General features: G+C 37.6%; 1 protein-coding gene across 1 annotated transcript in view; it reads left to right on the forward strand.

The window, feature by feature from the left end:
* LOC136857867 (LON peptidase N-terminal domain and RING finger protein 3) overlaps positions 1-16,517 on the forward strand; it is a 109,155-nt gene that overhangs the window by 73,976 nt on the left and 18,662 nt on the right. The window contains exons 3-5 of the mRNA XM_067136882.2: positions 9,293-9,580; positions 12,805-12,910; positions 13,939-14,135. Coding sequence (XP_066992983.2) covers positions 9,293-9,580; positions 12,805-12,910; positions 13,939-14,135 — 591 coding nt within the window. The remainder of the gene's footprint in view (positions 1-9,292; positions 9,581-12,804; positions 12,911-13,938; positions 14,136-16,517) is intronic.

The following is a 16,517-nucleotide window of genomic DNA, read 5'->3' on the forward strand; positions in this document are numbered from 1 at the left end:
GGCACTTGTATATTGATAACAGACTGTCTAAAATCTATTCGAGTGGAATGGCTTTATCCCCTCGCAGGACTAGCATCACCCTCAGTTCGACGAGAATTAGCAGCGAGCGAACAAGAAAATGATAAAAGTGGAACATGAGAGCACCCATTCGTTGTATGTACATGGACCACCTGTGCAAAGACTGAAGTCTTCTTAAGAATCTGAAAAGGCTAGGCTGCAACACTGATTCAACAACAACAACAACAACAACAAAAAAGTAGCTAGCGGTTTACCACGTGGTCATGACGAGGAATGGTTAGAAGGAAGTCTTTAAACAGACTGAAATCAGGAGCGGGCGGATCCAATGTGAAGATTGTAACAACAAATGCGGGTGAGAAGAAGACCAGACTGTCAGGCACATGCTTCAGTGTGGACTGTGCCCAACTTCATACAATGACATGTTTTTCAGAATTGTTGTAACTGCGTTTATGCTCATGTTTCTAATGCAATAATAATAATAATAATAATAATAATAATAATAATAATTTTTGTAAGTTGCTTTACGTCGCACCGACACCGATAGGTCTTATTGCGACGATGGGACAGGAAAGGGCTAGTAGTGGAAAGGAAGCGGCCGTGGCCTTTTATTAAGGTACAGCCCCAGCATTTGCCTGGTATGAAAATGGGAAACCACGGAAAACCATCTTCAGAGCTGCCGACAGTGGTGTTCGAACCCACTATCTCCCGAATACTGGATACTGACCGCACTTAAGCGAAATAATAATAATAATAATGATAATAATAATAATAATAATAGCGTACATTTTGTGAACTCTGATGATGACCACGTCAAGAAATGTAACTTCTCTATCCTCTAGCCTAGGTCAGGGATAGCGAACCTATGACACGCGTGCCACTAGTTGACACGCGAACATGTCTTCTCTGGCACGCCGCACAACATACTAACATGTTTTAATGATTTTAACAACATAGCATTACGCTTTAATAAAGAAGTATGTCACAATTAATGTTGTGGCCATATTTTGTACAAATTTTATTAGGTTAAAGCAATCTAAACCCTAAATGGAATCAAATGAGGAGGTTTTATGATGATTTAAAAGGACAATAACCGTTGGCACACTAGATACTAAAAGGTTGTCGGAAAAGGTTTGCCATCTGTCGCCTAAATCATATTTCTGTTGAGAGGATCGTGCTTTCTGCACCACTCAAAGGTAAATTTTAATCCTTTCCAGATTTTCCATTAGCAAACTGTATGTTGTATGAAGTCAATAACATTTGTGTTTTCCACAGGCGTGAGAAGGAGAGTACGGGTGGGGGTTAGAAACCCCTGGAATTTCGACTAAAAGAAAATAATCAGAAATTGATAATAACAAATAAACTAAATGAGTATTTCTTAAAATGAGATAATAACACTTGTCGACGAGTCTATAACTACTGCAATATGGGTAATCGGTATGGTGGTGCTTCAGTGTCAGCATCACCGCCGCGATGACCGGTATCGGTGTTGATCATATTGTTCTTGTTCTGTATTTTAATGTAAAAATTTGTAGTGTCCTGCAGTTTTTACATTACATGAATTTCAACAACATTCACTTGACACTCATGCTTGCGCGCACCACGCTTATGTTCTATCATTATTTTGTAACTATAACACCCGCCGCCCGTCGGTCGAACCTGGCTACGCTAATGCTCTTTCCCAGCCTCGAAGTAGGATGGGTTCCTTGCTGATATTGGACTAGCTATTGTACCTGTCGTTGACAGGGTAGCTTCCATATAACTACAGCAATAATGCCATCTAGCGAAGATGAGTGGCAACAGAAGAGGCAGAGCTCACCTCAACTAAACTCAGTCAGTGCAGTTTCATTGTTGATAAATTTCAGGGACCCAAACAGCAGTCCATTTTATTTCTATCATCTCAGTGAAAAAATTAAAACTATGGTGTTATTTATTTATTCAGTGACTTCTAATGAGCACAATAATAATAATAATAATAATAATAATAATAATAATAATAATAATAATAATAATAATAATAATAATAATTTCGTGTGGCTATTTCTAGCCGGGTGCAGCCCTTGTAAGGCAGACCCTGCGATGAGGGTGGGCGGTATCTGCCATGTATAGGTAACTGCATGTTATTGTGGTAGAGGATAGTGTTATGTGTGAGTTGCAGGGATGTTGGGGACAGCACAAACACCTATTCCCCGAGCCAAGGGAATTAACCATTTAAGTTAACATCTCCGACCCGGCCGGGAATCGAACCCGGGGACCTCTGAACCGAAAAGCACTGCGCTGACCATTCAGCCAAGGAGCCGTACACGAGCACAATAAATAGATACATATGTCTACTAGCAGTCAAGTTCTGTTAATGCTTGTAATCCTATAGTCCCATCTTTCTTCCAAATAGAGAAGGTATACAGTAGTTTTTTAAGGATGTGCCCGCCTCGTGGCCATGATCGTTAAAGCGTCAAAACCATTTTCAGTGAGATTCGAAACCACCATCTCCCGAAAGCAAGTCTACAGATAGATAATAACTGCAAGACCCGTACCGCGTAGCCAATTCGCACGGAACTGGTTCTCCAATAAACTGTATTTCTCAAGAAATATTATATCATTAAAAGCCGATAGGATCGTATTTTAAAGATTTAGTTTTGTCTGAAAATTCTATTCTATCTAGTTCGTTCGCTTAATAGGCAGGTGCTTTGTGCCAGTGTTCCCAACCGATAATTCATCTTATCAATCAATGCACTTTGAAAGTGGACCATGGCGTAACATCATCAAGATTGGAGTCTACAGTTTTCGTCTCAATACAGGATGTCTTTTGAAACAGACGTAAATAACCTTTTAATTAATCTGTATGTTGGATCTACATTTTCGCAAAATTTATTTTTATTATACGCGGAAAAGCTGCCTTTAAAAACTTCCAGAAAGACTGTCTTTGTCCTTTTTACTTAGATAGGCTATATTTTATAATGCAATATCTATTTATATTGTTGTTCCTAAGTGTAAGAGGCCTAGGCTTTGTTGTCAGCAGCCCCATGAACTTAGTGTATGTGAATTCTGTTGTCCGATGAACTGTGTGATGGTCGTATTGGTGTGTGTCCTTTTAATAATCAATATAAAGCTAAGATAGTGAAGGAAATGGCTATGCCTACATGTAAGGTATCATGGCATCATTCAGCTAGATTGCTACGCTAAGACACACAGTGGCTGAGAATGGGATTTAACCAACTTTTCTTCTCAATTTCCCTTCCTTGGTTTATTGTGATCCACTCTTCAATCTTTGGCAGAACCGAAAATCACATGTGGGCCGATCAGGCGCGGACCACGACATTGCTGTTATACCGGTAACAATGTGAACTTGAGACACTAACTGTCTGGATGAACTAGCCATTGCTAAAAAATATTCATTACTTGGTGAAGAACAGACTACAAATTATGTTTCTGTCTAAGGAATTCGGCTAAGTGTTGGTCTGTATATTTCTGATGTATCTCGAGACAGACCTACCTGCTATTGGTTCAGAAGTGAACATACAAACATCACAAGTACCAGTTATCTGTAGATTTTACTTAAGTGTTAATTTTCGTTCCTTTAACTAATCACCAGTTAAGTAACAATTTCGATATTGTTCTTGGGAAGTTCCTTGAGGCTAAAATCGTACTGAGAAATTTCGTCTAACTAAATTTTTCAGTACAAACTCTTGCGAACTAGTTGCAAAATATATTACAGTATTACATTTTTTTTTATTTTCTTTACTAGTCGCATGTCGGATTATTACATAAAACAACTCGTCATTTCATAAATTGGCATTCAAAAAAGTTTTGCAGCTGATATGCATTCCACTATGAGCTACTTGTTCATAATAGATATTAGGATTCGACAAGGGAAAACCCAGGCGCACTGGCACCCAGTCAGTCTTTAACAATTCCGATGTGTCATCTTATTCATTATATAAAGAGGCCCTTGGCCGGATGAGTCAGCACACACCTCACATGTAACACCCGACATTATCGAAAATGCATTCGCTTACTCGCTTCTATACGAAAATGACTCATAGTATGCAGCTCAGAACACCGGTATGCAGGTAAGAATGCGTTTGATGTACACTTCACTGAAATTGAAAAAGTAAATGATACACTACCATAGCCGTGCGTGTTATCCTGAATGGGGTATTTCTTCACTTAGGCAAATAACGGGATATTTTCCAGAGTGTGAGAAGAGTTCTAACAAAGTCGTATCATAATTTGATGGCTGAATTGATTTCTAATTTTTGGTGCGATGTTGGCGAGTGAAGAGTGAAAACGTTTCTAGCCTCCATCATGAATCAACAACAACTTTTACCATCACGAGATTATACGATTTATTTATTCTTCTTCTTTATCTGTTTACCCTCCAGGGTCGGTTTTTCCTCGGACTCAGCGAGGGATCCGACCTCTGCCGCCTCAAGGGCAGTGTCCTGGAGCTTCAGACTCTGGGTCGGGGGATACAACTGGGGACGATGACCAGTACCTCGCCCAGGCGACCTCACCTGCTATGCTGAACAAAGGCCTTGCGGGGGGATGGGAATATTGGAAGGGATTGACAAGTAAGAGGGAAGGAAGCGGCCGTGGCCTTAAGTTAGGTACCATCCCGGCATTTACCTGGAGGAGAAGTGGGAAACCACGGAAAACCACTTCCAGGATGACTGAAGTGGGAATCGAACCCACCTCTACTCAGTTGACCTCCTGAGGCTGAGTGTACCCCGTTCCAGCCCTCGCACCACTTTTCGCATTTCGTGGCAGAGCCGGGAATCGAAAACGGGCCTCCGGGAGTGGAAGATAATCACACTAACCATTACACTACAGAGGCGGACGTATTTATTAATTTTGACTTTAGCAGTGGCGAAGTTAATTTTCGTGGCCTTCTCTTACATTTAACCACGACGTAAATAACAGGATAATACACATATGAAAGAAATATATATACTGTATATACATAGCATGTCCTGACTGACTGACTGACTGATTCACCATCGCCGAGCCAAAACTACTGGACATAAATAAATGAAATTTTGGGGATACATTTATATTAGAGCGTAGGCGCTCACTAAGGGAGGATTTTTGGATATTCCGTCGCTAAGCGGTTGAAAAGGGGGGGGGGGTGAATTGTTTAAATGAGTATATATCTCAAAAGTCCGCCTCTGTGGTGTAGTGGTTAGCGTGATTAGCTGCCACCCCCGGAGGTCCGGGTTCGATTCCCGGCTCTGCCACGAAATTTGAAACGTGGTACGAGGGCTGGAACGGGGTCCACTCAACCTCGGGAGGTCAACTGAGTAGAGGTGGGTTCGATTCCCACCTCAGCCATCCTGGAAGTGGTTTTCCGTGGTTTCCCACTTCTCCTCCAGGCAAATGCCGGGATGGTACCTAACTTAAGGCCACGGCCGCTTCCTTCCCTCTTCCTTGCCTGTCCCATCCCATCTTCCCTGTTCAGCATCGCAGGTGAGGCCGCCTGGGCGAGTTACTAGTCATTCTCCCCAGTTGTATCCTCCGAATCTCCAGGACACTGCCCTTGAGGCGGTAGAGGTGGGATCCCTCGCTGAGTCCGTGGGAAAAACCGACCCTGGAGGGTAAACAAATTACGAACGAATATATCTCAAAAACTTATAAGTTTGCAGACGTAAAAATTTGTATTTAGAATCTCCTTTAAACATACAGAAACACGGATTTTTTTGTTTTCGAAAAATCTCCTTTGGGGGAGGGTGAGAAAAGATGAAAATGCTTTGAACACCTTTTATGAGGATACTGTATATAAAAAATTGAAGATGTTACAGACATGAACATTGGTATTTGGAATCTCCTTTAAAAACAAAGAAACACGTATTTTTTGTTTTTTTTTCAAAATCCAATTAATGGGTGGGGGGGGGGGGTGAACAGAAGTGACAAATGGGGTGAATGTTTAAAAAGACTATATCTCAGAAACGTAAATTGTTACAGACGTGAAAATTGGTATTTGGGATCTCCTGTAAAAGGAACTTCACTTAAGAGGACCCGAAAAAGGGATGATTTTTAAAATGAGTATCTACAGAACATCTCATAAACTTAACATGTTACAGACGTGAGAATTGGTATTTTTAATCTCTTTTAAAAAATGCAGAAAAATCTATTTGTTTGTTTTCGGAAATAGGCTACGCTTAAGGTGGGAGGCGGTAAAAAGACTGAAAAGAGGGTAAAATTCTTTTTATTAGAATGGTGATATCTCAAAAACTGAAGATGTTATAGAGGTCAAAAATGGTCTTTCGAGTCTTCTTTAAATATAAAGAAACACGTATTTCTTTGTTTTTTGAAAATCCACTTAAGGGGGCTGAAGGAATTGAACAATTAGTTGAATTCTTTGTATGAGGGTACTCTTATCTCAAAAACTAAAGATGTTGCAGGCGTGTGAAGATGGGTATTTGGAATCTCCTTTAAAAATAAAGAAACACGCCTTTTGGGGGGAAATTCAACTTGGGAGAGTGGGGGTGAAAAAGGAGTTGAATTATTTTTATGGGGATACATATATCTCAAAAATTGAAGATGTTACAGTCGTGATAACTGATATTTGGAAGCTCCTTTATAAATAAAGAAACACGTAGTTTTAGTTTTCATAAAATTCACTTAAAGGGGGAGGGTGAAAGGTAGTGAAAGAAATTGAATTATTTTTATGGCGATACTTGTCTCAAAAACTGAAGGTTACAGTCGTCAAAATAGGTATTTAGACTCTACTTTAAAAATAAAGAAACACAGTTTTTTTTTGGGGGGGGGGGAAATCAACTTAACGGGAGGTGAAAAAGGAGTTAATTCTTGTTTATGAAGATACTTATATCTCAAAACTGAAGATGTTACAGACATGAAAATTTGTATTTGGAATCTTCTTTCAAAGTAAAGAAACTTGTATTCCTTTTTTTTTTCGGAAAATCCACTTAAGGAGGTGGGGTGAATAAAATGAAAATTTAGTTGAATTCTTTTTATGAGGGTACTTATATCTAAAAAGCCAAAAGATGTTACAAACATGAAAATTGGTATTTGGAATCTTCTTTAAAAATAAAGAAACGAGTATTCTTTTGTTTTTTGGAAAATCGACTTAAGGGGGGTTAAGAATTTAAAAATTAGCTGAATTATTTGTATGAGGGTACTTATATAAAAAAACTAAATATGTTACAGACGTGAAGATTCGTATTTTGAAACTTCTTTAAAAATAAATAAACATGTATTTTTTATTTTCGGAAAATCAATTTAAGTGGGGAGGTGAAAATAAGTGAAAGGATTTGAATTTTGTTTATGAGAATACTTAGCCTATATCTCAGAAAAAGAAGATGTTACAGACGTGAAAAATTGGTATTTTGAATCGCCTTTAAAAATAAAGAAACATGCACTTCTTGTTTTCGGAAAGTCCATTTTAGGGGGAGAGGGGTGGACAGAAGTGAAGAAGAAATCGAATTATTTTTATGAGGATACTTTTATCTCAAAAACTGAAGATGTTACAGACGTGAAAACTGTTTTTTTGGAATCTCCTCTAAAAATAAAGAAACACGTTTTACTTAAGGGGGTGAAAAGAATTGATAAAGCGGGTGAATTTTTAAAATGAGTACCGGTACCTGTATATCTACAGTGTATGTCAAAAACTTAACATGTTACAGACGTAAAGATTGGTATTTGGAATCTCTTTTAAAAATAAGGAAACGTGTATTTTTGTTTTCGGAAAATCCACTTAGGTGGGAATGTGGATGGTGGAAGGACTGATAAAAGGGTTGAATTCTTTTTATGGGGATACTTATATCTCAAAAACTGAAGATGTTACAGACGTGGAAATATGTATTTGAAATTCTTTTAAAAATAAAGAAACTTTTTTTTTTCGACTTGACTTCGGAAAATCGACTTTCTCACATGTATGTTGCATAGTCATCTTAGCCCCAAAAGGCAATAACATAAACGTGGTTTCCAAAGAATTTCTGGGGTAAATGAAACTCAGTTTTTTTGGTGAGTTTTTATACTTTAGGGATTTTCAGATAATGTCTTAGTACAGTACTGGTGAACGATTACTTTTAACAAATTACGAAATCCACGCGAACGAAGCCGCGGGTAACTCTAGTTATATTATAAAATCAAAGTTAACTAAGCTAAATAACAGATTTGAACATTTATGATGAACTTCGTAGTACAATATTTCAGGCATTCCTTACTTTCCAAGTAAGTTAAGTTATATGAAGAATGAGCAATTTTAACTGTACCGTACGCTTTTAGGAGTACAGAATGCTTAATTTGTCCTTGAAGATATTGTTTCACAATTTCATAACGAAATGTTCACTTTTTATTCATTGCATAATCTTGTCGGTCGATATTTTATGGTAAAATAGGATTCAGTGAACAATCCGATTTATTAGAAAAATACTTTTTTAACGAATTAGTAATCTACTACCGGTGCCACGAGTCTCTGGTATTTAAAAACAGATACCGGTACCAACCGATTGTGCCTGGACTTTGACCCTGCAACCTACAGCATAGAAGGCGAGCACCGAACCATCTTCACTAGGTAATCGGTCGTGAAATAAGTCCTGGACAACGAGAAATCAAGAAATGTTCCCTGTAAGACGTACCTTTCCATCTTCGTGTCATGTTCCTGAAAATAACATTCGATACATCACTTTTGTGCCTATTTCTCGGAAAGGTACAGTATTATACTTTTGCACGAGAATGCAATACAATGCATACTATTTATGTTCGTGCGCCTGTCACTTTAATTTGGGAAGAACAAACTTTTTAAAGTTTCTCTGTGGTTCAGAATCCACAGTCATACAGTTATAAGCTTGATTTTGGTTTCATAAAGTACGGTACGGTATATAATAATTCGGACTTGCTCTTAAAATTATTATGCATATTATTGCAAAACAGCACATTTCCTCTTCTAATATCCTAAGATACCATTCAAGCAGTATCTTAAATATTTACCTTTAATTAGTAACACTTTGAATAGGCCTTTACCTATCAAGAGTTTCATTTTTACCGAGTGAGTTGGCTACGCGGTTCGGGTCATTTAACTGCGATCTTGTATTCAGGAGATGGTGAGTTCAAATCCCACCAGTGGCAGCCCTGAATACGGTTTTCCATGGTTCCCTGTTTTCACATCAGGCAAATGTACATTAATTAACAGCATGGCTACCTTTCCCATCCTTGCATCACCAAAAATCTTCTATGAGTTAGTGTGATGTTAAATCTTTAGCAAAAAAAATGTTTCATGTTAATTTGTTTAATTTACTGTATTGTGTTGTCTTTCTAGGGCCACTATTGGCGAGGCATGGCTCTGTCTGGACTTGGTCGTTACGAGGACGCTCTTGTAGCTTTCTGTATGTGTGTGGCTCTGGAACGGAGTAGTGGTCTTGTGCGGAGTGAGCTTGCTCGTACCCTACACTGTCTCCTCCTTGGCCCCACACTTCGTACCCGCTGTTATTCGCTTGGGATGCCAGCCCCCTACTCACTTGGAGCACGTCTTAGGGTACGGACCAACCCTGCACTCAATTCCAGTGACTGTGAGGATAACTCTAGTGGAGAAGAGGACTGCTGCCAGGTATACTCTTGCTTTACTGAAATTTTCCTCAGGAATTTTTTCTAACCTTGCACAAATACTGTAGTTAACAACTGAACTTGAACATCACCCATGTCCAAGTAATCGTAGGATGAGGAGGATTTCCTTAAATGTGGCAATTAATGGATGTTGAGGACTTTGTCTTTTTTTTTCTTTTTTTGTTCAAGCAATAATAATAATAATAATAATAATAATAATAATAATAATAATAATAATAATAATAATAATAATAATAATGTCAGTTTTGCAATACATATCGTCCCTGGTCTGGCAAACTAACGAATCTGCAAATTGTCAAAAGGTTAGGAGAGCTGAAAGAAGTTGTGATTACTCATGTAAAATCAATTTTTATATTTAATTATTGGTTTTATGTGTTAAGCATACAGAACGAGCTGCAGATGTGAGACTTTGTCAGAGGGTAGACAATATATAAATAACAAAATCTAGACCAGAACTTCAGAACTACAGATTCCTTAGTTTGTCAGTTTCGCTAGTTTGCAAGAGTGGGGACGATATCATAAGGCTGTACTAGTGTACTCATCTTTGTTTTAACAGAAACTCCTTATTCTACCTTACTTTATAATCTTTATAAAGTATAAGCCTAAAGCCTTGACATCTGATATTTGAAGTCACAGAATGTTCAAACAAGATAATTTTCTTCCTCCTTTCAGTAAATTGGCTGGAATTCTGAAATAATAGTACAGTATTCGTCTTCATCTTCCTCTTGTAGGGTTGCTGTTGCAAAAGAGCCTACCCAACGTCAACATCTTTCTATCTTAGACTATATCAGACTATATCATCACTGAACTTTATCATCCTCGGGTTATGTATCTTGGTATATAGGCTAGTATAGTTCAGCGTGTCTGGCTTGAATATATAAAATAAGTAACAGAGATTATTATTGACAGTTAGGTTCTTCAAGTAGAGAAACTCAAAATGTATCTTTACATACTAATACACCTCAATGTGCGCATCTTTAGTGGTGCAACAGACGCCAAATCTGTATTGCAAACACCCCCCCCCCGTTGACATGCTTGGTGTTATAACCTGGTATCAAAAGTGACCTACCAGTTTCCCGAAGGTATCTATGCTATTTCCTGATTGATATTTACGTGGGGTAACATTGTCACTTAGTCACAGTTGATACTCCAGCTGAAAACGACATTGTACAAGCCTAACACACAGCTAGCAGGACGCATGCTGTGTTGTGTATTACTCGCACACTTTTTAGTGATAGATGGACACCCTAGTGCTGAATCGGTCGACCTCGGTTATCTTCGAGATCCGTATTGGCAAGCTTTGAAACACAAACTATGAATCGCTTATGCTTCGCTGTGTGACATCTGGCGTACAATTTATTTACTAGTACTGTTGTTTACACAGCAAAGCCACACTATAGAATTCATTCTAGGAACAAGATTCCCATTGAGAAATGTTATATAATGTGTGTGTGACACAGTTGTTGACTTAGGATAATAAAGGTTTAGAAAATTCATATCGATCGATCATATTTTCGATTCAATTCAGATTTCATTTCCATTCAGTTGGCAGTATTACCGGAACCGGGAGAGCTCCCACGTTACTCCTCACCCCTGTACAAAAATCTATCACTAAAAAGTGTGCGAGTATAGCCGTCGAACTGCCTAGCTTTCAAAGAAAAGATACAGATGGGACACTTATCTTGCAGGTCAGCTGTACGGTGGGATGCTTACTTGATTAAAAATTCACAGTTTAAAATGCAGTTTTCACATTTAAATACAGCGTTTTGAGCAGCTATTGCAAATGTTACTCTGCAATGCAACAAAATACATGATGGAGAGTGGTGGAATACAGTTTTAATGTGTGCAATGTGTCTCATCATTAATGATGCACACATCGAGGTGTATTCTATTAGATACGTAAAAGAAAGAATTGAGACTTTCTACTTGTAGAAACCAATCACGAATAATTATCTCTATTACTTTTCAAGATATTCATTTTAATTATATTACACACTCAAGAAGGACAGCCTGTGTTTTTCTTCTTCTCTTCTTCTTCTATCCAAGTAACGTTGCTATTGCAAGATAATATTCTACATCCTCCTGACTCACCCCTTCTGTTAACACATGGGGATCATTACTGTACAGAAAAAGAATGCTGAACCTTGATATAACATTCTATTTGAAGTTCTCTATCATTCCATCCAGTTTCAACCCTTGTTTTCATATCCCTGTTGAGTTCTTGATTCTCCTTAATACACTTCTCCAGTATTTTCTTCTCTGAAGGGCACCTCAAGACTTCTTGTCTTGGTACTCTATCATAAGTTTTCTCATAGTCGGTCTCGTCAGATGTAGGTCTCATTGCTTATCAGAACTTTTCCATAATCTACCACAACCCAGTGTTTGCATTTGTAGTCGATTAGCCAGTCATGAAGCCAAACTGCTCCTTAATCTCAAATTCACCTTATGTGGTAGGCCTGTGTAGGAGAGGACTGAGTGGGTAGGTATGTGGGTACATGGGGAGAAGCTGTACAAAGTATGGTTATTGTTGTGACATCTTCATGCTGGAAATCTAACTTCTTTTCCAACAATTCATTGAAAACAGCTTTTAGTGATAAGTACTCATTGACTGTTTGTTCTGTTATGCAGAACTCTGCCAAGATGAAACAAGAAAGGATAGTATTGAACAGAATGTAGATAGAGCTGAATTTCTGTATTTAGTAGTTTTAATGGAAATTCTGCTGTTCAGTTCATTGTGTGCATGTTAATTCAGTAGTTGTTCTCTCTCAAGCTGCCACCAAACCTAATGGATACTGTTCATTTCTAAAAAGCTTATATTTACTGATTTCCTTGACTTCTCTTGCTCACTAAATTTAATATTTTCAAGAAGCACATACTGTATCTGAAAATAAATGTTCAAGATATTCTCTGTTGTAATTATATTTTCATAATCTCCTTCAGAATAATATTTATATTTTGTGAAGAGCATATACCTTTTATATTCTATTATATATTCCTATGTTTATAAAAAAACATATTGCATCGAATGTTTTGGGATGAGACCTATTACTCATAAAGGAAGGATTTATGAACCATATTACCTTAAAATTGGTAAGAACATTTTTGTAGATTTAAATTGGCAGTTTATTTGTTCAAATTTGTCTGACTTACCACTTTATAAAGTCCATATGTAGAAAACATTCAAAGAAGGACATTTCTTTTTCCCAGATTACTTTTCAACGTTCACCTCCTCTGTCAATTGCCTCACTCCAGGAGAATACCAAGATGCATGCCCTGTTAGACAAGGTCTTCCACGAAGTGAACAGGATAAAACGTAAGTCACCTACCAGCACATATTTATTAATCTGTAATGACGAAAAATTCAAATCCAAATGGCAAAGTGATTAGAGTTCATTGAGATATTCAACCAAAAGCAAAATAATGAGCTACCACAATAAGGATATGCTTTGGTTAAGGGATGTGTAAGCTTGGAAGAAGTGTGAGCAGCAGACCATGAAAGAGAAAAAAAGGCAAAGCACCAGCAGAATATTATTTATCTTCTGGAGGCCACCCTAGTCTTGATAATAACTCTGGAACCTCATTTCTAACTTTTTATCCAAGCCGCTTTCATTCAAATCCCTGTGCAGGCACCAGAAATTCTGTAAATGAAAAGTCAGTCTCTTGGAGTACAGATCGTGATGTACATGTCATGTAAAAAAGTAATTCTTGTGGTTTGCAGTCAGAAGAACTTAAGTATCAGTACCAATACTTTAAAGCTATAAAGTTGCTTAATATATATGGTGTTGGATTGGTTGCATCCATATTCATGTTTGTTCTAATATCCTCTTTCTGTTGCTCCATCTTCCCACATTTACCAGTCATTGTGTTTATATTATCATCCTTTCCTATTCATATTCCTATCATTCTATATGACTTCAATTGTTACTTGTTTGTTTCTTTCTATTATTTAAAATAAAAATATGATTAATGCCTATTGTGTATTGGACAAATAAAGGCTAAATGCTGGTATTAAAAAGTATCCCCACTATTACCAACTTTCATGTTATTTCTCATCTTCACATTGCTGTGGTACTGTATGAGGTATATTATTTGCTGAATGAGAGCATAAGTTTCATAATTAAATCAACTGGCCAGTGCTGTGTGCAATTTAACCTTTGCAGCAATTAGGAAATGCTAAAAAGAAGTTGTAGACTAAATTATTTTTTGGATTTAGAGACATTCCACTTACCAGTCATTCATCAGTTACATAGATTTTGCTGATACTATAGGCTATATCATTTTATTTGTGCTTTTGTATCCCATTTTAAATGAGTAATTACTTGAAAGTTGATTTTGTTGTAGGGAGTGAGTCTAGAGGCTGCGAGGTGTTAGCACTGCCCCAGCAGGTGTCACTGGCTGACTTCGAGTGTGTGCTGTGCTGTCGTGTTCTCTGGAAGCCCGTCACTACTCCCTGTGGTCATACTTACTGCTCCATGTGTCTAGATCGATGCCTGGATTACAGTTTTGCTTGCCCCCTTTGCATGACCTCTCTGGCTGACGTGAGTGCCCATTCAGTTTGTTGAAATATAACACTTATCTTGTAATTGCAGTATAGCATCAATTAACCTTACAGCTGATCATCTCATTAATAGCTGCTTTCTACCTCTATTGAGAAACTTGAAATCTGGATGAGAATAGTTTGAATTTTGTACAACAAGAGATTCAAAACAACTTAAACAACTGTCAGCTAACAATTACATTTTTGAGGTAAAGGAAACTCTAAATTGATGCTCTTGAATGTTGTAACTTTGTCGTGTGTCTAGTTAAAGAAACATGTAGCATTAAATGATTACGGAAATACATCAGATCTTTGGTGCCAATTGATACTTAGTTTACTTTCTGAGTAAATGCATACTTAATTATGTGAATCATAATAATATAAATTAAGCACATAAATAACTTACCATTTTAAGCAGTCTGCAAGAAGAATAAGGTATGCCAGTATGATACATGAAACAGACTGAAAAGCTGATGATGCAGACAATGACAGATTGTTTATAATATACTGGAAACAAAATATCTTTACATATCCAAAAAGTATTTCATGATGCTGGTATATACTCTTTAGAGTACTGTATTAGTACCATATTTAGTGCATTTGTCCATACCATACTATTATCGGTATTAACCAAACATCTTGTAGTATATCGATTATGAAGACGACCGATGTATCGATTTGTCTAATGACAATACTTTGGTTTTGGATCTATGGATGTTTGTTGGATTATCAGAGATGAAGATCATTTATGTATGCTAATGTAAATGAGCAATAATTTTAATAAAGTACCCTTTGTATTTAATATTTAAAATAGTCCAGGATACTAAAAATTGGTGACGAGTATTATTATGGAATCCATGTGTGTTAACTGACGTACGAAATAAAAATAACATTTCATGGATGAAAAAATGACATAAAACTTACAACTATGAGTTTCGTGGTAGAACACCTACGTGAATTTTTGCCACAAATGATTGGAAAATTTTTAAGGCACGAATGGAGAATTTCCTTACAGCGAATGAAATAATGAGGGACATGCGGATGAAAGCACTATTTCTCAGTTTGTTCAATGAGAAGGCGTATAGGTTGATGACTAACCTTATAGTTTCAGGCTTCCCCAAGACAAAACCATACGGTAAGCTAGGAGCTTTGCTTGATAGACATTTTTTTACCTGCTGAATCTGCTATTTTTTCTCCATTAGGTTTAAATTTTATAATACCAGGCGAGTTAGCCATGCGGTTAGGGGCGCGCAGCTGTGAGCTTGCAACCGGAAGGTAGTGGTTCGAACCCCACTGTCGGCAGCCCTGAAGATGGTTTTCCATCTCTGGCCGTTCCCTTCCCACTCCTGGGCCTTTTCTATCCCATCGTGGCCATAAGACCTATCTGTGTCGGTGCGACGTAAAACATATTGTAAAAAAGGATATATATATTATTACAGCCCTACCTAAGTGATTAATAAGTTAGCTTCTTGTATCCATAATTGTACTGGCCATGTTCAGTGGATTACTGGAGATATAGAAATCCCTAGCCATATAACCACATCATTCAAGTCGATCTCCGGCTCCATGGCTAAATGGTTAGCGTGCTGGCCTTTGGTCACAGGGATTCCGGGTTCGATTCCCGGCAGGGTTGAGAATTTTAACCTTCATTGATTAATTTCGCTGGCATGTGGGCTGGGTGTATGTATCGTCTTCATCATTTCACCCTCATCACAATGCGCAGGTCGCCTACGGGCGTCGAATCTAAAAACCTGCACCTGGCGAGCCGAACTTGTCCCCGGATACTCCCGGCACTAAAAGCCACATGCCATTTCATTCAAATCGATGCATAGAAATCCTCTAATGTAGGTACACATTAGATGTCTACTCAGAAAAATTATTTCTGTGTTCTAATCTGTTTTACAGAAGAATACAGCATAACTTAAAACAATCACAGTTATGGAGAAATATGGTAAAGCAATTTATATGACCAGCCCAGCCATTTAAATGCCGTGCTGTTTCAAACCCCTGCTGTACATCATTGAATATTCTTGATCACTGCCCCCAAGGTCCTGCTGTACATCACTGGATCTTCTTGATCACTGCCCCTAAGGTGTGGCTGTACATCATTGGATATTCTTGATATTGTTTAGAATTGGATTCTGTGATTATACACTACTGTATTTGTGTAATCTGTTTATTCTGTTGCCTATACAAGATATTTTATTCACTTGTGTTTGTATTTTGGTTATTAATTGTTCTATCTACTCATGTGTTACCAACAGTCAGCCATAAATTTGTTGAGATTTGACATCATATCAGATTAACTTTCAAATCATACTATTCACAGTCGCATCAAATACAATGTTGTTCAGTTATGTTAAAAACTATCGCGTTAGTGTAT

Source organism: Anabrus simplex, chromosome 1, assembly GCF_040414725.1.
Source record: "Anabrus simplex isolate iqAnaSimp1 chromosome 1, ASM4041472v1, whole genome shotgun sequence".
In the NCBI taxonomy this organism is placed as follows: domain Eukaryota; kingdom Metazoa; phylum Arthropoda; class Insecta; order Orthoptera; family Tettigoniidae; genus Anabrus; species Anabrus simplex.